We start from the raw sequence: 23,377 nt of genomic DNA, 5'->3' as shown, positions 1-23,377 counted from the left end.
AAAGCTGACTCAGAGATGGAGACAATGGTGTTTGTTTCGTTTCATTCTGAGTTCGTTTGAGCTCCCAATTTTGGCATTGAAGTAGAGGCTTTTGTTTCCTTCTCTGCATCTGAAATCCAAGTTCTTTTCTCAATTTTTATGCTTTCTATAGTTGTTTTCTTTGGCAATTGAGGGATATCATTATCTGTTGTGGAGGGTGGGGGGGAGCGGGGGCGGCATTTTCTTTTCTGTAATTTAATTCAGAATAAGACCCTTCTACTTCCGTCTTTTCCTCTCAATGGCAGACTCTTATCGCCTGCCTTACACCTCACAACTACCATACTTGGAAAGGACAGATGACTAGATTGCTTATGGCAAAGGGGTTATGGTCATGTCTTGATGCAGCTCAGCCAGTTTTACAGAGGCCTTATGAGCTTCTTATGCAATGCAATAAGATGGATGAGGCAATGGGTCTTATTGCAATGAATATTTCAGATGGGTTACTGTTTCACTTGGATGGTTTGACTACACCCAGGACTATGTGGGACAAGTTTTCCACCTTGTTTGGCACAACGAATCAGTTCAGTATAGATGTTCAGTAAACTCTACAGATAGATGTAGAGTTTAACTCCTTGGTTTTTGAATCATTCACCAGCATTGAGGACTTCTTGATGAAATTCAAGTCTCTTCGATCTATGTTACAGGTTGCTGGAAAGACAAAGTCAGATGATGAGGGTATCTTTTTGATACTCTCCAAGCTTCAAGGTCCTTATCAGATTTTCACTTCTACCTTCTACTCCACTATGGATGCTCTAGGTGCACGACATGTTATGCCCTCTTTTGAGACATTCTGTGACAGGTTAACTCGTGAGTAGTCCAAGCTCACTCAGATGGATTCACTTACAGGTTCACAATCACAAGCATTGCTTGCCAAGTCACCTCAGGATACACAGAAGCAGAAGCCGAAGCAGACATCAGATTCCTCTTTTCAGCACTCTATTGGTTCATCGTCTTCTTCTAAGGAGAACAAGAAGACTGAGACTCCTACCTGTTCCTATTGTCAGAAGGGACCTCATGATGAGTCACATTGTTTCCACAAGAGATTGATGGCTATGAGAAACAAATTGCAGATTTGCAAGCTCTTCTTCAGAAGAGCACTATTTCCTCTCCATCCTCTTCTACCTCACAGGGGTCTACCTTTCAGTTTTCTTACATCTCTTCGTCATCTACACCAGATTTTGGACAGGGTCATGCCTTACGGGCTTCCATTGCATCCCTTTCCCAGGTCCCTTGGATACTAGATTCAGGTGCTTCTCACCATATGGCATCTTCTCAAGGGGTCTTCTCCTCTATTGAGGCTTCTCCCATTCCTCATATTCTCATGGGGAATAACATTGCCCTAATAGTTTGCGGGAAAGGTTCAGTTGGCATTCAGGATGGCATATTCAATGATGTATTCTATGTTTCATCTCTATCTGCAAACCTTCTCTCGATTTCTCAGATTACACGCAGTGGATCAAGGAAGACAGTTGAGTTCATTGCAGATTTAGTCTTCATTCGAGATAATGCAACAGGAAACCTTATTGCTATAGGGACAGTTGATCATACCACCCATCTCTACACCTTCTCACACTTTGGTCCACCATCTCCATTGTCGGAGCACAGCTCTCCTCTTTCACGAGAGCATCATGTGGTGTAGTCAGGACACTTGAACCTTTGTATTGTTCCCGAAATTCTTGTTTTGACTACCACACCAAATCCAATCGAGGTCTTTTCTCTTCAACATGATTCTTCTTCAACTCTGCCTGAACCTCCAGTTCCTTTCATTGGGCCTCCAAGTGCACTTGTTGAGGATTCTACAAAGGACATTCATCTCCTCCTTCATGACAGTGTCAGCACACCTGTATTGGGGATTCCTTTTTCTGATCCTCATGTTTTCTCATTTGAGCATCATTTAGGCCTTCCAGTCATTCAGGGGTTTCCATGTTCTGTGCCCTTGTTTCTTCCACATTCGAGTTTCATTGGTTCGATCTTTTTTACAAGGGCTCTGTCATTCTAGGGTGGCTTTGGTGTCTCTTTCCTCTCTCATGGGGGGGTTGGTTGTACTTATGGTTTTGAGAGAGTCTCTTGAGCCATTTCTTACTGTTGTTTTTTTATCTCTTTTTGAAGAGGAGTTTTTCCCACCGGGTTTTCTCCTTTGTCTTCAGTTTACAGAGATTTCCTTTTATTGGGTACCTGATCAAGCCTTGTTGCCAAGACCCTTTTCCTATTTTCATAGTTGTGCTAGGTTAGCTTATCTCCTGAGCTTCGCTTAAGGGGGGGTGTTAGAGTAATTTTTTGTTTACACTTATTAATTAAATCACTTTGATTTAATTAATTAAGTAGTTTATTACTATGGTTACTTAAGCTTACTCTTAGGTGCATATAATTAATATTTTATATTAATTATAATGTGCAAACCTAGTTTTTCTTTCCCTTTAGGGTTTTGTTCACCTTTAAGATTGAACTTTTGTACTTTTTGTTTTCATAACTTGGAATACAATTTTCCTCTCAAACTGTTGAGATTTTCCAAGCTCTGCTTTTTCGTTTTCCGATTTCTCTTCAGTATAAGTTATTTGCATGCAGGTGTTCTTAGCGATCTATGAAGTTGGTTTTCTCAACTTCTACAATTATCAATCGGCATTTGGCATTGATCAATGTTTAAGTATCATACTATCAAATGTATTTAGTTTTAGTATTACGTACATTTCTTTAACTTTAAACAACTACAAATGTATCAAAAAAACATTTTAAAGTATTTTCATTCTTTAATTTCTAATTTTTTTAAATTATTGGAAGTGTAGAAACTTAAGCAAAGTTAATGGATACAATTAAGGATACAGCCATTTTTTTGATATGGATATGGTGAGAAATGCCAATCCTGAAAAATACTCATATCTTTAAAATGCAAGTTTCTAAATTATTCAAAAAGACTTCCATTAAATTACAAGCAATATGGACACATAATTACTTCATATTCCACAATGCTCACATTTAAAAATAATTTCATGGTCAAAATAGAATTCAAATACATTCATAGAATCACATGTATCAAAAGTATCATCGTTGTTCTCCTAAAATCAGAATTCTAAATATTTAAGCTTCTTTGACAAGCTAGGATAGTTCGATTGGGTAATCATTTAACTAGAAATTCAGAATCAAATGAAGATGCACCAAAGAAACCTCCTACTATGTAAAATTATCGATTTAAATTTACATCTCGAGTCCTTCATAGTCTAGTACAACAGTGTGTTCTTTTCACAAAAAAATGATTTCTTCTTCTTGTGATTAAAAACTGTTAGTTCAATCTCTTTTTTAAAGAAAAATCAATATACATAGGTGCAAGCTTCTAATTGTCCTCTGAAAGTTAAGAGGAATTGGCTCCATTTTTCCCTAACAAAGTAAATACAAAAAATTTAAAAACATATTTTTTCTTTATTGAGTGTGTTTTTTCAAACTAGCACATTGATATATTAATTTACATAACTGATAATAGGATCAAACATACCTCTTCAAGACCTGGAAATACAGCCAACTTAAAGAGTAGAAATAATGAATCTCTCACACCCTTGTCAGCATCGCTGATACGAGGACTTAATTTCTCAATTATAGCAAGTTTATGCAATTTTATTTCTTTTGGATGTCGCATAAACAAATCTTTTATACCATACAGAGCATCTGCAATGAAATATATGGCAAGTTGCATAAGTTACTGTTTCATGGGTAAGAAATTATCAATGCCTAACAATATACCCATGCTTAGGTTAGAACGTTGAATAATAAAAATGTTTTATAAATATACTCAATAGATGTTTGAATCAAGACAAAAGCAGATTGCCGTTTGTAAATATGATTAGGGTGCATATTAATAGAACTCCCATATGTCACATTAGTCAAAGCAGCATCCTACATTTTTATAGTAACACAACTACCATTCTCTTTGCTTAAGGAATAAACAAAGAGAGAAATCAGAATTTAAAGCTAGATATTTATGCAAGGTAAAAGTGATCATTCAGGTGACAGAGAAAATTATCATGGTTGTAAGAAGGATTCTGTGTATCATCCTGTGGCAAGGAAATGGGAATAAGTTATAACAAAATCTGTATTCCAACTGTTGTACTACTATGAAAATCATCTCAAACTATTTTGTCATCAGTTGCGAGTTAGTCCAAGTCATTTGAGGTCTCCCAGGTCAGTTTGTATGCAATGTCCCCATTGGTTGTCAGCATCAGAATTTCAAGGATTAGCCTAATATTGGATCCTCGTAGGCTAATGAGGATGGTTATAGGGTCTTCTAAGGATTGATTCATCTCCAACAATCAGCGATTTATGGATTTGGCCTTCGTTTGATGTCATTTGGACTCCATTTGCCATACTTACTATGTATAGTAAGTCAGGGGTAATAGAGATGGACGCTTTCTATTTTTAGGAAATAAATTTGGTCACATGGGGAATTATGAGGAGAGATTCCTATTTCAGACAGCATGGCAATCAGACAAGTATTTCAAAGGATATTAAAGTTCAAGTGACTTAAGTGATTTATTTAAATATTTTCGTGTTATAAAGTTATAAAGTAACTTAAGTGATTAAAAGACGAAATTGGCTTTTAATCCCACATTGCCTAGTTGTTTGTGTCTTCCCTCATATCAAGGTTATAAAAGTGTGGAGCTACATTGGGATTGACAGGACGAATATATGTTATTTTACAAATCCTAAAAGGTTGCTTAAATGTGACTGTATTTCTCCTAAGGACGAAACCCCTTACGAAAGAACAGTGAGACTAGACGCAAACATAGCATCTCACATTGAACTTCAGAAGCGAGCTTCCAAGTTGATAAATTGAAGGTTTATGAGAAGTGGAAGTTCAGTGACAGAAATACAGTGATTGAAGACACTTACAGGTAACTAACACGTTCAGGTCAGTAATTGGTATGTTGGAGGTTTAGGAGCGATTGCAGCTTAATGGCAGGAAGAAGTTTAGCAGAAGGCAATCGGCTATAGTAAACAAGTGAGTGCAATGCATCAGTAGACTGTCATTCTTGGACGGCATTCAAGGTTAGCAGATAACCATAGCCGAGGTAGGAGAGTTAAAATGTGGCTGAGAAAACCTGCATACCCAGCTTACATGGAAGTCGGGTCACCTCCAGTAATGCGTGTTACAGTCAGCATTTACACATCATAATCCGCAAGGAGCATAAGGGACGGCAGTGTTAGCGGCCAGAATATTGGTTACGGCATCTGCATCTGCACTTACAGAGAGGATATGCGTTATAGACATTCCGCTAAAGCTGATACCAGTAAACCACAATGAGTGTTGGAGTATTTGGGAGTTGACAGTTCCAGAACCATAGCCATTGGAGGCATGCCGTGGATCACAGCACAGACTTCTAGCTATCTACGCCTAAACCAGGTTCCATTTATCATTATTTGTGTTTACAAACTTGAGTAGGGGTGTGAACATAGATAGTACATTGAAATGCGCTTAGTTATTACTCCTAAATGATTCAGAATATATACATCATTGTATCAGACTTGCTGTAGCAGTGAACAATATAAATCAGCACTGTCATTTCCTGAGTTTTTACATTGTTCACAAAGTCTATTAGTCATATTACTGTATTCCCTAAAGCCAGATTTCTTACAGCAGTATCAAACATTAAGACCCAGGCATACATGCCAACTGTTTGACAAAATACCTCAAGTCAAGATTTAATTCTTTTTTATCAGATTAAGACCAGATCATTACATTGTAAGGCCATCTCATCATGGTTTATTAGACTGAACTTTTGCAAGACGATAGTGGGTGCCACAAGTTCAACAAAGAATATAAATCAGCACTGTCATTTCCTGAGTTTTTACATTGTTTGCAAAGTCTATTAGTCATATTAATGTATTCCCTAGAGCCAGATTTCTTACAGCAGTATCAAACATTAAGACCCAGGCATACATGCCAACTGTTTGACAAAATACCTCAAGTCAAGATTTAATTCTTTTTTATCAGATTAAGACCAGATCATTACATTGTAAGACCATCTCATCATGGTTTATTAGACTGAACTTTTGCAAGACGATAGTGGGTGCCACAAGTTCAACAAAGAATAATGATCATATTCAAGTTAGTGTCAAAGGTATCAATGAAGAGATTGTTAATGGTTTTGGTAGCTGTCTGAGAAATCATTGATACCTGTAATATTCATATGGTTCGATCACTTCTTTTGGTTATTCAGCTGCTTCTCATCTCTGCAGAGGCTCCTTCAAATCTGTTCATTGTTATTTATCAGATGCTATATGTTCTACTGAAGGTGAAGTAACCTCTTTCATGAACTGTCACCACCCAGATTTATGATAGCATTATCGGGCTGTATAGGATCTGTATTCCTATGTCATCCGTCTTCTTTTATCGTCGGCTCAAACACCGGTTGAATGGTCTTTACAATGGCTTAAGTCTAATATACATTTTTAATAACTCTGTAATGTGCTTGATACAATATACAAAACTCTTCTGTATCTGATCATATGCGATCACTGAATGTATATCAGAAGTATTTGTAAGATACCTGTAGAATTTTATACTCTGTATTTGCATAGCTAAATGATAGAGCTTTGTGTAAGGATAATGGATTAATTGTTAAGCATTGTTACCCCAAGTTTCCAGGACGAGGAGAGCAGGTAATGGGGAGATGACTTTCCAAGACAACTACTTGTGAAACATGGGTCAATACGTTTGACTCAAAAACTACACAGTTGAATCTTGAAAGCAATATCACAACTTGACTTGCTGTGGAAAAATATCTCCTAATTATCTTAGTTAACAGTTCAAGTTCGATTCAGAGTTCAAGTTTGAATAACCAGTTCACCCGTACGGTAAAATTTTGGAAAGGGGTTTGGGTTTGTTTGGGTTCATTCATACAAAGACATGTAAAAATTATAAAAACTTATATATATATATATATATGAAGCCTAGAAGCATAAGTTAAAATTAAAATGTCGCATAGTATCATAAAATCATATGATTCAATCATTTAAACTGTTAAAGATGATTATATTTATTTCAGAATTGAACTATATATGTTGTTTCAAATTTTCAGAACATGATTCTCACTGATCACTGTATTTTATCTGCAGGTTGTAATCAGAATGTTAATAATCTTGATCTTGAAAACTACGAAGGTGATGCTAAATCAATATTGAAAAAGACTGAATATGAATTCACAACTATGAATCTGATCTAGATGTATTCGATCTCCAAGAGGAAGAACATTTATTGATTTCAACATCTTCCTTTGGGCAAGTATGATCTGAAGTGATCTTGCACAAACAAATAAGTATCCGATCTGAATATGGTCACCGATAATAATGCTTGATCAGGATTGTATGTGGAACATGAAATAACAATAATCTGCAAGTAATAATCTCTAAATTCAGATCGATAACTTACTTGGAACAAATGGAGTTTCAATCAGTTATATGAATGATAATTGATTTCCATAAATAATGATATGCTATAAACAATTAAAATATGTATGTGTATATATATCAATGTATACTGATACATATGTGTGTGTGTATACACACACATACATATATATATATATATATACACATACATGTATATACAACATGAAATCGATCAGCATTCTATATCTGACCGAATCTACCATTTGTTCAACACTCCCTCTTAGCTAGGCAAGATAAAATCTTGACCAAGTATAGATCACAACAATAGGCTCATCTATTGAGGGAAAAGATATCACCTCACTCGTGATATCAATAGATATAATATGCTCAAGAATATCAAGTCATATGACATTCTTCATAAAATACCCAAATTATAGGACATGCACTGACATCAAATCTCATGATGTCTACCATAATAAATCATGGTATATCCACCAAAATTATCTCATAAGAATCATAATGATCTTCAAGTGATATCAAGTCTCATGACATCTATCAAAATGTTGAAGAGATACTAACTATCATGACATGTCCACAAATATCAAGTCACCTAATATCTATCATGATTGTGAAACTAATCGTTATAAAATCATTACCTTACAAAGTCAAATACAAGTGTTCATTATCAAAAACACTGTCAACTTTCAATAATGTATACAGGGGGCCCATAAAGTCATGGAGTCACACACATGACAAAAGAGTTTACACATTAAATATATATATATATATATATATATTAGTACAAATAAACAACTTGAGACTCAATCTCAATAATGGCTTACATTTCAACCATACTAAGTTTCTTCCTAAAGTGTTCAACTTTCACTCTAGAGAGAGGCTTGGTGAGAATGTCTTTTGTTTGATCGCTTGTACTAGTATACTCCATAAATGACAACCCTAAAAATTCTCCTTAGTCAAATTGCCAACATTCTCCCCCCCCATTGATGGCAACATATGGGAAAAATTGGCAAAGTGTCAAAATCTTCAAAATTTGTGAACTTGTGAAAATTTCAAAATTGTGGATCATCTTCAAAAGTCATACCATCTTTATATACTATAAAGTCATTACCATCTTATATCTGAAAATCATTACCTTACAAAGTCAAATACAAGTGTTCATTATCAAAAACACTGTCAACTTTCAATAATGTATACAGGGGGCCCATAAAGTCATGGAGTCACACACATGACAAAAGAGTTTACACATTAAACATCTTATATATATATATATATATATATATATATATATATATATATATATATATATATATATATATATATATATATATATATATATATATTAGTACAAATAAACAACTTGGGACTCAATCTCAATAATGGCTTACATTTCAACCATACTAAGTTTCTTCCTAAAGTGTTCAACTTTCACTCTAGAGAGAGGCTTGGTGAGAATGTCTTTTGTTTGATCGCTTGTACTAGTATACTCCATAAATGACAACCCTAAAAATTCTCCTTAGTCAAATTGCCAACATTCTCCCCCCGCATTGATGGCAACATATGGGAAAAATTGGCAAAGTGTCAAAATCTTCAAAATTTGTGAACTTGTGAAAATTTCAAAATTGTGGATCATCTTCAAAAGTCATACCATCTTATATACTATACTCCCCCTTTGAGTGTACTTATAACTCCCTCTATATACTATTATGAAATAAGGTATGCTTTAAAAAATTCTGTCCAACACTCCCCCTTTGACATCAATGGCAAAGGTGAGTCAAAATTTATGTACATGTTAAAATTTTCGTTCCACTCATCTTATTCATGTTGACTGACTTCTCAAAAGCTGCATACAATCAGAAAAGTTTGACTTCAAGTTCTGGAAGTCTACATCCCATGAAGTCTTCATTGCATCTGTTATGCTGATTATTCCACATAATCCATAAGCTGCTAGCTATGCTACATTCAAATTTGTACAAGAAAACTTTTGATAAGATGTCTTCAGTTGTAAAAGTGTATCCAACTGCTTCTGAATTACATCCACTTTTGGCGTAAGATGATCTTGAAGTAATGTGACCTTTTCAGTATCTTTTCTTATCATGCTCCAATAATTTGAGTTCATCATTTGCCTTAGCAAATTTCTGACTAACTCAATAAACTTCATCTCTTTTTTCTTGAACTCATCAACCATCCTATCAATCTCATTTTCCTTGTCCTTTATTGCCTTGACGACTAGTGTGTTTTTGTGTGCAAAAACACAATTAATATAGAAGGTCTTTCCTTCTTCAATGCATCTTCTCATTTCTTTAATTCAAGTATCTAAGACTGCCATATCACCTCTGATGTTGTTGCAAACTGTAGCAAATAACCTTGCATCATGTTCTATTTGAACTTTTATCTTCATTGCCTCTTCCAAGGTGGAATAATGACTATCAAATTCAACCAAGATCTTCTCAGCTTTCTTCTTAACATTTTTCTCATCTTCTTGTACTTCGAAGGATAAGGTGCTTTGTAGCTTGTCAATAGTCTGTACAACTAGCTTTTATGCATTCTTGCTCATCTTCCCAAATTCTTCTATAATTTTGCTTATAGAAAATGTCGATTGCGGAAGATATTTCTAAATATCCATGCTGCCTTCAAACATACCTGATACATCTTGTGGCAAACCAGAAACTAGTGCTTCGAAAGGTGATTTTGAAGTAACTGTTGATGTAGTTTCAGTTGCCTTTGTAGGGGTCTGCAAGACAGTGATCTGCCCCTCTTCAACTGTAGGCCTCTGCTCAACTGGTGTCAGTGATGGTTGTGTATCCATCTAATCTTGCCTTTCTTGTTCCTGTCCTTTCTTTTCTGTTTCTCTCTCTATATGTTTCAGTGAAATGATACTTGATGTGGCCTCCTTTACTATATTCACCCAATTAGCTTGGTAATCAAAGTCTATGCTCACACACTAGGTGCCAAAGACATCACTTTAGGTGATTCCTGACTCTGCACAAAGGTAGAGTCCTGATGACTCTTTTCATTGTCTTCTTCTTATGTGCTGCAATAATTTACAATGTTGTCAACTACCAAATTGTCAACATTAAAGTCATGTTGATTTTCAAATGGGTTGTCTGATGTATTTGCAAAGGGGTCCTCATTGGTGTCAATTGTGATTGTAGCTCCCCCTATGACCATGTTGTCATTTTGTACATCTGGTGTATCAAATGTTTCCATAGTACTGTTATCCTGTGGCTGTCTTTGTTGCTACTGTTGTTGCTGGTGGTACTGGTGGTTTCATAGTTTTAGTCTCATTGATATATTGTTTTTTATGTTTCTCCTCTTATCTCTTCATACAGTCCTATGATTTTAATTGCTCTCATTTTATCTCTCAATAAGGCCACACAGCATCAAGTGTAATGACACTAGACAACGAAGACAACTAGCAAGTGTGGGAGAGTACTAGACAGTGAAGACAACTAGCCAAGTTTAATGACTATGTGGCTATCAGCAGGCCACAGAGCATCAAGTGTGAAGAGACGCAATGGTTAAGGAATATACCTCACTAATGCAAAATGGTGTGGGAGGTTGTGCCTAGACCAACATTCTATCTCTTTCTCTCTACAACACACTGATAGCATCCAATGTCTTGCTCACTGCCTTGTCCATTTCTATAGAACTTAATTATTTCTTCTCAAATTCGCTAGCTAGCCTTTCTAGCTTTTCTTCATCTTCCTTTATGCACTTAGTTACATCCTCAACATATTTCACTGACCTTGTACAAGTAACATAGATTTTCTTACCTTGTTGTATACAACCTCTTATATCTTTGATACATTCATCAATGATTCATATCAATTGTTAGAAATAGGGAATACTGGGGGGAGGATGAATCAGTATTCCAACACTTCTTACCCAACTTTGGGTTTGAGCAATTAACCATACACTTGCATTAATAAACAAACTGAAACTAAAGTGCATAACACAAAGAAACTCATAATGTCATATGTTGTTAACAAGGGAAACCCTGGCCAAGGGAAACCCTGGATGGGGATGGTAGCCACAAAATGGTGCACTAATCAAAAATACCCTATGAAGAGTGTTCACCCTATTAGGAGTCTGTTACATACATTCAGTATATTAGTCCTTGTTAGATGAAAAGACCTTGTTAAAGGTATCAACCCTATTAGGAGTTGTATTACAAAAGGAGCTCATTGCTCATAGAATGAATTCTAATCTATATAAGAGATATAGACTGAACCAAAACTGACTATATTGATATCTCCAATATCTGATTCGTCCTTGTATGCCCCTTGCATCAGATCATGCCCATATACCATCTGACCATCAATAGATACATATACCAACATACATAAAGTTTGCATAACATTAACATAGCATAGTATATTCATATGTGTCTTCACATAACCAAAAGGTCTTCTTATATACCCTTTTCATTTGCTTTGTCCAGTCAGCCTCAATAACAAAACATGTAACACATGTCAAATCATTTTATTGCAATCTGTTCATAAGTGAGGGTAAACATCTAGGATGTCATCCCTACATTGCCAAGTTCTTGAATTGTCAAGACAATTCAAGATCTTAGCCCAATTATTTGTTCTTTGCCTTATACTCTAAATCTACAATATCAAACTGCCCTTATGCTTTTCATCCAAAACTCATTCCAACTAACATACTAACATTAATGAACATAGATATCATATACAAACTCCATTATACCATATTCCAAAATTATGGCCATATGTCTGCCTCTAGTGAAGCTCACTAACCAAAACTATTGCTCTACTAATAGTTGTGATATTTAGACAATTTCTTCATCAACCTTATCCAAAACTATTTCCTTACTACATGCGACCTAAACTTATAATAGTGATGCCATAAATGACAACATCCATATATCTATATTAGTCAACTTGCCAACACAATCGTGGTCAGATCACATTGGATCTAAAAGATCAAGAACGGCATACATCCAGAAATACAAGGCATGGTTTGTGGCAAAGGGGTTCTCTCAAAAGGAGGAATGGACTATGAGGGGACATTTGCTCCACTAGCCAGGTTACAAGTCGTGATCTCATTTGCAACACAAATGGGAGGCAAATTTGTCAAATGGATCTCAACACAGCATTCCTTAATGGTGAGTTAAAACAGGAAGTATACATAGAATAAACTAAAGGCTTTGTAGCACATAGCAAAGAGACCCACGTCTACAAATTGAAGAGAGCCTTTTATGGTCTCAAACAGGCTCCAAGGGATGGTATGAACACATTGATAGTTAATTGCAAGGAATAGGCTTCGTGAAGAGTGAGGCAGATGCTAACCTCTACTACTTGGTAGTTGGGGGTAAGAATTATTACAATAATAGATAAGACGTCTATTATTAGTTAATGGTTATCTTGTAAATATCTTTAGCTTTAGTTTGCTTTCGTTTTTTGCTTTCTCTGGAATAGAATGTTTCTATTCTTTACAATCGTTTCCTAAGGAAACATCGTCTCATTCTTTTGTATAAATTGACCTTTCGGTCTCTGTTATTAACAAGCAAGTATTTACCAATTACCTCGTAATATGGTATCAGAGCTAAATGCTTAAATTTTTTTGTTAAAATTTATAATTTCTTCTTGAAATTATTTGTTTAAATTTTTCCAAAATTATTTCAGCTATTTTCTCCAAAACCCCGCCTAGGTTTTTCTGTCTAGAGAAATTCTGAACTCGGGTCTACAAATTGCATGAAAATCGTGGTCGTTTTGTACCATTCTCAGCTGGTATCTGAAAATCGCGATTTCTTTTGCCTAACATCCTCTGCAAATCGCGTTTTTTTTTTACACTCCATTTTCGCGTCTTCAGCCTGCGCGTTTTTGGGGTGAAAATCTGCATGTTTTTGTATCAAATCTTCATGCTCTTAGCCATCTCAGTCTGTCATCGTGCTCTGGGAAGCAGATTCGACCATTTTTTATCAAGAAATCTGAAGTTTTTTCAAGCTTTTTTCAGCTAGGGCCTTTTTTTTCGAAACCTTAATTTTTGGGGTCGAAAAAATATTTTGTTTGCAGATTCTTGGTGGGTTTTTCGAGAGCTCAACTGGGTTGTCGTCCGTTTTTTCTGGGTGCCTCGATTTTTGTGCCTCTATTTTCAAGTCAGCAGATTCAAAAAACGACAGCAGATTCCTTTTGGGTTTTTCGAGCTCTCTTCTGGGTCATTCTCTGATTCTTCTAGGTCTTCCGTATTTTTGCCTTGAAGAATGTGCCTTCACAAATTTTCACAGTTTTTCATTGAAAAACGTGCCATGGCATCTCTGAAAAATATTCTGCTCGAACATAATTCCAAATTCAATGGTCGCAATTATGGAACCTGGAAGCAGCGCATCATCGCAATCTTCGAATATCAAAACACCGATCAACTTGTTCTGGGTGTTAAGCAGCGTCCGACTTCTCCGAGTCCTGATCAAGATACATGGGATTTGAACAATCGAGAGGCAGTAATGCTTCTCAAACTATCTGTAGCTGATGACCAGCTTTCTCAGATTCCATCCGGCAAGACAGCGGCCGAAATCTGGACACATCTCAAAGATCTTCATGAGACTTCCGACAAGAGCAGAGCCTTCTTTCTGAAAAACACTCTGTTTTCTATTGTCATGGATGAGCGCACCTCACTCCAGGCACACCTGAATCGGATTCAGGAAATCCGTGATCAGTTACTTGCCATCGGTCGCAAGATGGAGGAAGAGGATATTGTGGTAATCACTCTTCGGAGTTTACCAAATTCCTATGAGCATTTTATCGAGACTCTCAACATCACATCTACTGGTGTTGATCTAAAGTTCACTGATCTCTGCACCCTGCTCCTTTAGCAAGATCGGTGGAAACAACAGTTCGGTAGCAGCTCCAGTTCCACCTCCACTGAGCAAGCCTTTGCTGCGAAATCCTTTCAGAAGGATAAGGGCAAGTTTCAGCAACCATCTCAGCAGAAGTCTTCTGCTCCAGCATCCGATGGTACCAAAAAGAAGAACATTCAATGCAACTATTGCCACAAGTATGGTCACATGAAGGTTGGATGTCGGAAATGCTTAGCTGCCCAGTCTAAGCAATCAAGTTCGCAACCCAAAGCGAACAGTGCAGAGCACACTGAGCAGGCGGAATCTGCCTTTTACGCCTTCATGGCTAAAAGACCCGCAGATCATGTGCAGTCATCTGCCTAGTACATTGATTCAGGTGCCTCTCGACATTTCACTCACCACAGGGACTGGTTTACTGACTACCAGCCTTATTCAGATTCTGTTATCTTTGGTGGTGGAGAAGAGTACACGGTTGTTGGTAAAGGCAACATTCAAATTCAGTCTGTTGGGAGGAAGCTCATATTCCTTGATGTGTACTACGTTCCAGGGATGGAACTAAATCTACTCTCGGTCAGTCAATTGCTGCGACATTCTCCACACTTGGCAGTCACCTTCAATTCACATCAGTGCACCATCACTGATCGGGCGACTAAGTCTACTGTTGCAGTTGGTCTTGAGGATCATGGTCTTTTCAGACTTACTGATTCTGGTGATTCTCAGGACTTAGCTATGGCTGCTCGGCGATCTTCCATCAGCACACTTTGGCATTAGCGATATGGGCACTTAAATGTGCATTATCTCTCACAACTTGCTCGGGATGAGCTTGTTCTTGGTTTGCCAGAGATTCAAACCCAACACCTTGGAGTTTGTGACGCATGTCAGGCTGGGAAGCAACATCGCACACCTTTCCCCAGTGGCGATTCTTGGCGAGCTTCTCAAGTCCTTCAGCTTGTTCATGCTGATATCTGCGGCCCTATGGCCACTCCTTCTGTTCTTGGGTACTGGTATTTTCTGTTGTTTGTAGATGATTTCAGTAGAAAAATGTGGGTATATTTCTTTAAAAAGAAATTCGATGCATTTACTGTATTTCAGAAGTTTAAACCCTTAGTTGAAAAAGAGTCTGGGAAATCTATTATTACTCTTAGATCAAACAATGGGGGGGAATTTTGTTCTAATGTTTTCTCCAGCTTCTTGGATACACATGGCATCCAACGCCAATTCACCACACGCCACAACAGAACAGTGTAATTGAACGTCGGAACAGGACAATCACCGAGATGGCTCGTTCCATGCTCGAACACAGACATGTTCCGAAGCGTTTTTGGGCAGAAGCAGTTAACACTGCAGTTTATCTGTTGAACCGGTCACCCACAGTGGCGGTCAAAGGTAAAACTCCGGAAGAGGCCTGGTCAGGTCGCAAGCCCAGAATCAGTCACCTAAAGGTTTTTGGCTCTCTTGCTTTTGTTTGGATCCCTGATGCTTCACGCACCAAGTTGGATGCCAAGAGTCAAAAACTGATGCTTGTTGGATATAGCAGTCTTCACAAAGCCTACCGCCTTATTGATGTTGAGACATCTCGTCTCATATACAGCCGCGATGTAGTCTTTGATGAGCAGTGAGGACCATTCATGCCTGTTTCTCATGTTCCTCATCCAGCAGACCAGCCTATGCAGGTTCATGATTTGGGAGTTCGGCTTCCATTAGGTCCACCTGATGGGAGGGGTCCAGTAGCTCCTACAGCTCCAGTCCTGCCAGTGATACCTATACAGACACCTCCGGCTTCTCCTGCAAGACACCTCGTTTTGAAGATGCTTCACCTAAGTTTGATCCAGATTCTTCTGATGAGGATCCTGCTGATCAAGCATCTCCTAGTACTACTGTTGGTCATTCTCCTCTCCGGCCTAAGTGGTGGGCTAAGACACTTCCTGATCTTCATGATGATGAGCTCATTGATGGGAGAACTGCTCGAAAAAAGAGCAAAACTACAGATTCTGTTAACTTTGCTCTTATGGCCAACATTCACAGTGTGTTTGAACCTCAAACATATTCCGAGGCTAAAGGAATTCTAGAGTGGGAACAGGCCATGCAATCTGAACACCAGAGCCTGTTGAAGAACAACACTTGGGTCCTTTCTGATCTTCCCCCAGGGAAGAAACCCATTAGCTGCAATGGGTCTACAAAATCAAATACAAATCAGATGGTACTTTGGATAAGTACAAAGCTCATTTAGTGGCAAAGGGCTTTCCTCAGCATCAGGGCATTGATTATGAGGAGACCTTTGCTCCTACTGCAAAGATGAGCACCATCAGATTAGTCCTAGCCATGGCAGCACAGTTTGGCTGGAAGGTCCATCAGATGGACGTAAAGAGTGCTTTCCTGAATGGTGATCTCCATGAAGAGGTCTACATGACACAGCCTCCTGGTTTCAAGGTTGCTGGTAAAGACCATCAGGTTCTCAGATTGGTAAAAGCTCTCTATGGTTTGAAGCAGGCCCCTCGGGCATGGTACATCAAGATTGATACGTACCTTAGTGATCAAGGCTACAAGAGGAGTTCTTCAGACTCAAATCTGTACATCAAGACTACTGACAGTGACATCATCCTTCTGGTTATCTATGTGGATGATTTGATCATCACTGGCAGTTCGGCATCTTTGATTCAGGGAATCAAACAACACTTATGTCAGTCCTTTGATATGACTGACCTTGGGCTCATGCATTATTGCTTAGGTGTTGAAGTTTGGCAACAGTCTTCTGGTATATTCATCTCTCAATCCAAATATGCCAGGGCCTTGTTAGACAAATTCCAAATGCAAGATTGCAAACCTGCATCTTCACCTATGGAGAAAGGTCTCAAGTTATCAGCCAAGTCTGATTCTCCTTCCGTTGATGATACTACGTATAGGCAACTAGTAGGCAGCCTCATCTACCTATCTGCTACTAGGCCTGATATCAGCTTCGCAGTCAACTATATTTCACGCTTTATGACAGCTCCTAAGGCTGATCATTGGATGGCAGCAAAGCGTGTGCTTCATTATGTGAAGGGCACTTCTGATTATGGACTTCTGTATTCTCGGAGTTCTAATCCTAAACTCAGTGGGTTCACAGATTCAGATTGGGCAGGCTCTGTTGATGATAAAAAGTCAACATCTGGATATGTGTTCAGTTTGAGATCCAGTGCAGTCACATGGACCAGCAAGAAGCAGCAGGCAGTTTCTCTCTCTTCTACAGAGGCTGAATACAGAGGGACTGTTAAGGCAGGATGTGAAGCTGTCTGGCTTCGTCGGATGCTTGGGGATATGCAGATGTCACCAGCAGGACCGACTACTCTGTTTGTTGATAACGAAGGCGTTATCAAGTTAGCACGGAATCCAATCTTCCATGAACGAACCAAGCATGTGGATGTTCATTGTCATTACATACGACAGCTGGTTGAAGACGGGACTATAGATCTGCAGTATGTTCCTACCACAGATCAAACTGCAGACATTCTCACCAAGCCTCTTGGTCCTGATAAGTTTGTCAAATTCAGAGGACAGCTTGGTGTGTTAGATAGATTAACCATTAAGGGAGGGTATTACAATAATAGATAAGACGTCTATTATTAGTTAATGGTTATCTTGTAAATATCTTTAGCTTTAGTTTGCTTTCGTTTTTTGCTTTCTCTGGAATAGAATGTTTCTATTCTTTACGATCGTTTCCTAAGGAAACATCGTCTCATTCTTTTGTATAAATTGACCTTTCGGTCTCTGTTATTAACAAGCAAGTATTTACCAATTACCTCGTAATAAGAATCTCGTTCTTATTCTATATGTGGATGACTTGTTTCTAACAGGTTCACTAGGGCTCATAGAGAACTGCAAGGCAGACCTTGCAGTAGAGTTTGAGATGAAGGATTTGGCAGTTATGCACTACTTTCAAGGCATGAAGGTGTGGCAGACAAATGGAGAGATTTTCCTTGGACAAGGGAAATATTGCATTGAATTCTTGAAGAGGTTCAAGATGGAGGATTGCAAAGCCCTGTCTACTCCAATGATCACGAATTAGAAGAAGGTAGACGCATCTAGGGAGAAGGATATAGTTCCGACCTTATACAGGCAGTTGATTAGTTCTCTCATGTATTTGGTCAACACTAAGCCACATATACATTTTGCAATAAACTCTCTCAATCATTTCATGGTTGAGCCAAAGAGAATGCATTGGATAATAGCAAAGCATCTGTTGCATTACTTGCATGGTACAATTAAGTATGGGATTAGATATAATCGAGATGAAGGAAACATGTTGGTTGCCTATGTAGGTACAAATTGGGCAGGAAATATAGTAGACAAGAGAAGCACTTCAGGGTTCCGCTTCAATTTGGGATCAGGTGTTGTCTCTTGGTTCAGTAGAGAGCAGAAATTTGTGGCTCTAAGTTCTACAGAATCATAATACATAGCAGCTAGCATGGCAATGTGTGAAGCGATATGGCTTTGGAAGTTTCTAGTAGCCTTGTTTGGTCAAAGGGCTGATATTATATTGATGCCCTACAATAATCAAAGTTGTATTAAATTATATGAGAATCTTTTGTTTCATAATAGGTCTAAGCATAACGACATCAAGAATTATGTGCAGTGGGGGATTCTTCAGCTACAATATATACCTACAGAACAACAGGTTACAAACATTTTGACTACGGCATTGGGGAAGGCAAAATTCATCTTCTTTAGAGATAAGTTGGGTGTTATGCAGAATAGTTTCCTCGAGAAGAAGGAGTGATAGCTTTGGTAGCTTTTATGACGTTTGTCCATTTGCTAAGATTTAGTAAATAATTGTTTTGTTGTTGGGAATGGTGCAATTATTTATTTTATTAAGTGATTTCCTTAGAAACATCTACTAACCAATTTGGTTAGGGCTTGTTAAGGTGTTATTATCTCAGTCTTTGATTGTTATTAAATCTCGGTCATTGGTTTCTCAACGAGAGTAGTATAAAAGGGAGTCATTAGGCATTTGGAGAACACACAATTTAGAAGTATTTGCAATGTAAGCAAATAGATTCGCAGTAATAGCAAGGACACAATGATAGCATTGGAAATAGTAGCAGGGTGGAATCTCAGCAGGACAAATTGAGAGAAGAATTTTGCCATTGCTCTGCTAGGAAGAGACAAGCAGTCTATGTCTCTGTTAATTTATCAAAGTTTAAAATAATTCCTCGTCCGTAGTACTGATTTTCCCTTAGGGGTTTTTCTAGGGACAAGTCCAAAAATATTGTGTTCGTTGTGTTGCATATCTTTTTCGTATTTTTTTGCAGTTGTGTTATTTTTCAATGTATGTTGTGAATTAATTTTCAGCAGTAAAACTATCTATGAGATAGGAGATAAATAGTCAGTAACTGCAATAGAGTTTTCACACTATTCACTTGACATCAAGAAAATAATTATTTAATGTTTCTAATCCTCACAAACTTAAAGCTTCAAAAGATAAATTGAAAAAAAAATCCATGGTCAAGCAACTGAACTAGTTGTTTTTTATCCTTGGCTGTAATGTCCCCCCTAAAATCCACTTTATATAATAAGATTGAACTAAAAGATTATTATTGTGTTTAAAAATAAAATTATAAAACTAATATTAAATGATAAAAAACAACTAAAATATGATAAATAAAAGTCACAAATAAGTTATAACTGCTGCACGAGAAAACTGTTGAAATTGAAATTTATCATTAAAATAATGATCTGGGAGTTTGTCTACAATATGCATTCGAAGTTCTACTCTCTTTATTTTGGGAACTTTATCAAAATCATTCTGGAGATCAGATCCAGGAAGTTAGCCATCTTCAACAATGAGAGAACCAGCCTAGATGGTCTTGAAGAAATCAAACAAATTTCTTAATGGGGCTAAAATGGAGTTAGTAAAAGACATCCGCAGCAAACGATTCCAACATCCATATGTTTATTGATTCAGGATTCAGGCTGGTTATTCAAACTGTTCAAGATACATATATATCTACTGTTTAATTGTATTCAAAGATATTATGGAGGTCGCAGCAATCATATCAGTATTATTGGAGGGGCACCACTGCTAAGTCTTTCCTTGCGCATTTCAATGCACACCGATGCCAGTGAATCGTATCAGGCACAAGAAGAAACATGGAAGCTTGTCTGTCAGTATTTAATTGGAACTTCCTAAAGCAATATGCCATTGCCATTGGTCACCATGTGAATGCTATTCAGTCCAATGGCTTTTGATATTCCCTCTCATATGCATGATATTCAGATTTTTCGCTTTTATTTTCTCATTAATCTTCAAGAAAGAACATGTTGACATGTTGAAAGCTGACCATGAAAGAGCTGAACAAAAATATTTCTCAAGAACTGAACAAAAATATTTCTCATGAATAACTCGGTAAATTGAAAAGAAGAAAATTCCAATTTACAAAGATTAAATCAGAAAAAAATCAGGTTAACATTAGGGTTATTGTTAGGCAAAATTAACAAAATATAACAGAAAAAATCAGAATCTTTTCTTTATGCAATCAGATCGTTTTGACTCAAAGATTGCAATCCAAGCTGAAATTTAACATTTTGCAAACAAAGTAATGCCAGTTTTATTGCGAGTACATTATGATTTTTGGGTCAAAAAATTGTGTTTGATCAATTTTGTACATGAAATGATAAATTTCAATCTTTTAAGGGAAAATCCCAAGTGGAAGACAATCTATAAATTGCAAGTTTTCAAAGATTTCTGCTTCTCTGCAGTGAACACTTCAAAATTCTCAATGCTTCATCTATTAGCAAACAAATAAGTACAGCAAAATATTCTGGCAAACGCTACAAATTTACTAAATTGTAAACTACTATGGAAGCACAAGAGAACTACCACAGAACAGTGATAACATGATCAGAGTGGTACCTTTCCTGACATTTGCATTATGATGAGTGGTCTGCATAAGAAGTTCTTTTAACGTCTGCTGCTTCCTATTGACAGCCAAACCTTTTTTCTCAACTGCCAAGCTCTGCTCCGGCAGAACAATAGCTGTCCAAATTAATAAAAATGTTAGAAAAAAATTCATTGCCTTGCACATAAAAAGTTAAGGTAATGGGAATACGTCAACTATCTCTTTTGTATATAAACCATTCATGGTATTATTCAATATTCCATAACACTACAAACTGGGAATGCTGCAATACTAAAATTGGAATTTGGGAGATTCTAAATTGAATAAATTATATTAAGTGATCCAAGTTCAGATAGCAAGCCCCAAAATTTTGATCCAAGTTCACTCAATAAGCCCCCAAATTCTGATCCAAGTTCATATAGTGAGCCCCCAAATTTGACTTTTGATCTTTGTGCATCTATCAAAAAAGTCTTAACTACATGTTATAGAGTTTTTCATTGCCTGAAATAGGATGGTCTGTCAATTGAAAAACAACAGAAGCAAGTTAAAATTCATGAACTGTGAATGAGTTATTTGAAAAATAGTTACAGGCAACATAGCAGTTGCAGAATCCGTCAAGTGCAGGTTGCAAACTTTTAACCCCTAAGTATCCGTGAGGATTAGAATTTCCCAAAACATACCCACATCCAAAAGATACATGGGGAAAATAGTTATCGATTGATTGAGTGCAGTATGGAACCCTTCTAAACAGCTGTTTTTTTCTAGGTGTCTAACTAGTTTTACATCAATTTTACGAAAGGAATAGGAATTTGCTTAAAACAATCAATGACATCAGATCTATGATTCAAACATAAAATTAAAACTCGTGGATTTTGCCTAGTGCTAGCTCACCCTGTAAATCTTACAGAATATAATAGTAAGCATCTCTATACTTGAAGGATGACGATTAAGTACCTTTTGTTTTAACTTCAACTTTAGTAGCATTTGTTGGAGGGGGCAAACGTCTTCCAACTTTATGTTTTACTTTCTGGAAGAACAAAGCAAACCGTTGAATTTAAAATTTTGCGACCGATTATTGTGCTAAGAGATTATTATACTATATAAATAAGATAGATACACTTCAGCCAGGATGCAATCAATTTCTACCGAAAATAGACTTTATCAATAATTACCTTGAAATCAACACCAGTATGTTTTGCTTTCTTGTTAGATCGCACCATCTCTTCTTCGCTCCGCTCTGAATATGAAGGCCTCTTTAGGATCCAGCCCCAATAAAGAGAGAGAAACAAAAATGCTTGTATAGCGCTATTTACTTTACTGAGCTCCCATTTGAAAAATGGGTATAACAAATTTCGGCAAAAATCATCTATCCAAGATGTAAGGGCAATGTCGTTCCTAGTAAGGATTATTCAGCTTCCACCACTAAATCAAGCAGGGCTAAACTCTGCCGGCAACAAGCACAGAAAATATTATTAATCAGATGCAATTCCAATATCTAATCTTCCTGCCATCTGGTCTGTCTTTTCTTTTCTCCAAAACTTATAAATGCCATAATGTAATTTCAATTTTTCATATATGTTTATCCTAGCACTTCCAACTATAGGAGTTTTCTCATTATAACATGTCTCTACGTGAAGAAACAAATTAGACATAACACTACACATTACAATGATACCATATATGAGCAGCAATATCAAGGACTCGATGCCTTCATTTAACAGATAACAACGGAATTGTTTTAGAATGAAATAGAACACAACAAAAAGTGATCCGGCCGCGTCTATATTCCCAAAATAAAAAATCACTGAAACCATTGGAAGTGACTTGCCTGAAGAATGTGGTCAAGTTGTGCCGTGTTGCTAACTATATTTATGAAAGAGAATGATCAGAGTGTGCAGAGAGCCCCGACAATACAGAATTTTGAAAAATCAGAACGAATTAGGCTCGGGGTTTTAGAGCTATAAAAACAATCGGGGTTTTAGAGCTATAAGATTGGTGTTGAGCTCAGTAAAATATTTGTTCAACTTTTGCAAAACATTAAAAAAATTAATTTGTTGAAGTCGTTTTTGTTGGTGCTGGGCTATTTATGGTGGGTATTTTTATGTAAGATCAAAAAAAAAAACATTTATAAAAATGTTTTCAAAACATAATCGTTTTGAAAAATGAATGTCTTTCAATAATATATGTAAACTTTGCTAATTAACACAATAAGAATTTAAGAAGGCAAATTTTACTACAACCTACT

At 36.9% G+C, this 23,377-nt stretch overlaps 1 protein-coding gene across 3 annotated transcripts in view; it reads right to left on the bottom strand.

Moving 5' to 3' along the window:
* LOC149564648 (ARM repeat superfamily protein) overlaps positions 1-23,163 on the bottom strand; it is a 311,869-nt gene extending 288,706 nt beyond the window's left edge. The window contains exons 1-5 of one of the 3 annotated variants that reach the window (XM_089818208.1): positions 22,961-23,163; positions 22,305-22,576; positions 22,087-22,159; positions 21,147-21,269; positions 3,527-3,696 (exon numbers count right to left, since the gene is read on the bottom strand). In XM_089818208.1, coding sequence (XP_089674334.1) covers positions 3,527-3,696; positions 21,147-21,269; positions 22,087-22,159; positions 22,305-22,352 — 414 coding nt within the window. In that variant the 5' untranslated portion in view covers positions 22,353-22,576; positions 22,961-23,163. Of the gene's footprint in view, positions 1-3,526; positions 3,697-21,146; positions 21,270-22,086; positions 22,160-22,304; positions 22,577-22,960 lie in introns of those variants that run through there. The other 2 variants (XM_089818211.1, XM_089818209.1) reach the window with 2 other exon arrangements.
* Between the last annotated feature and the right edge of the window lie 214 nt (positions 23,164-23,377).

This window comes from Cupressus sempervirens, chromosome 3 (genome assembly GCF_028749045.1).
Source record: "Cupressus sempervirens isolate cs-2001-9-10 chromosome 3, ASM2874904v1, whole genome shotgun sequence".
Lineage (NCBI taxonomy): Eukaryota > Viridiplantae > Streptophyta > Pinopsida > Cupressales > Cupressaceae > Cupressus > Cupressus sempervirens.
This window is presented reverse-complemented; position numbering and strand designations above follow the sequence as displayed.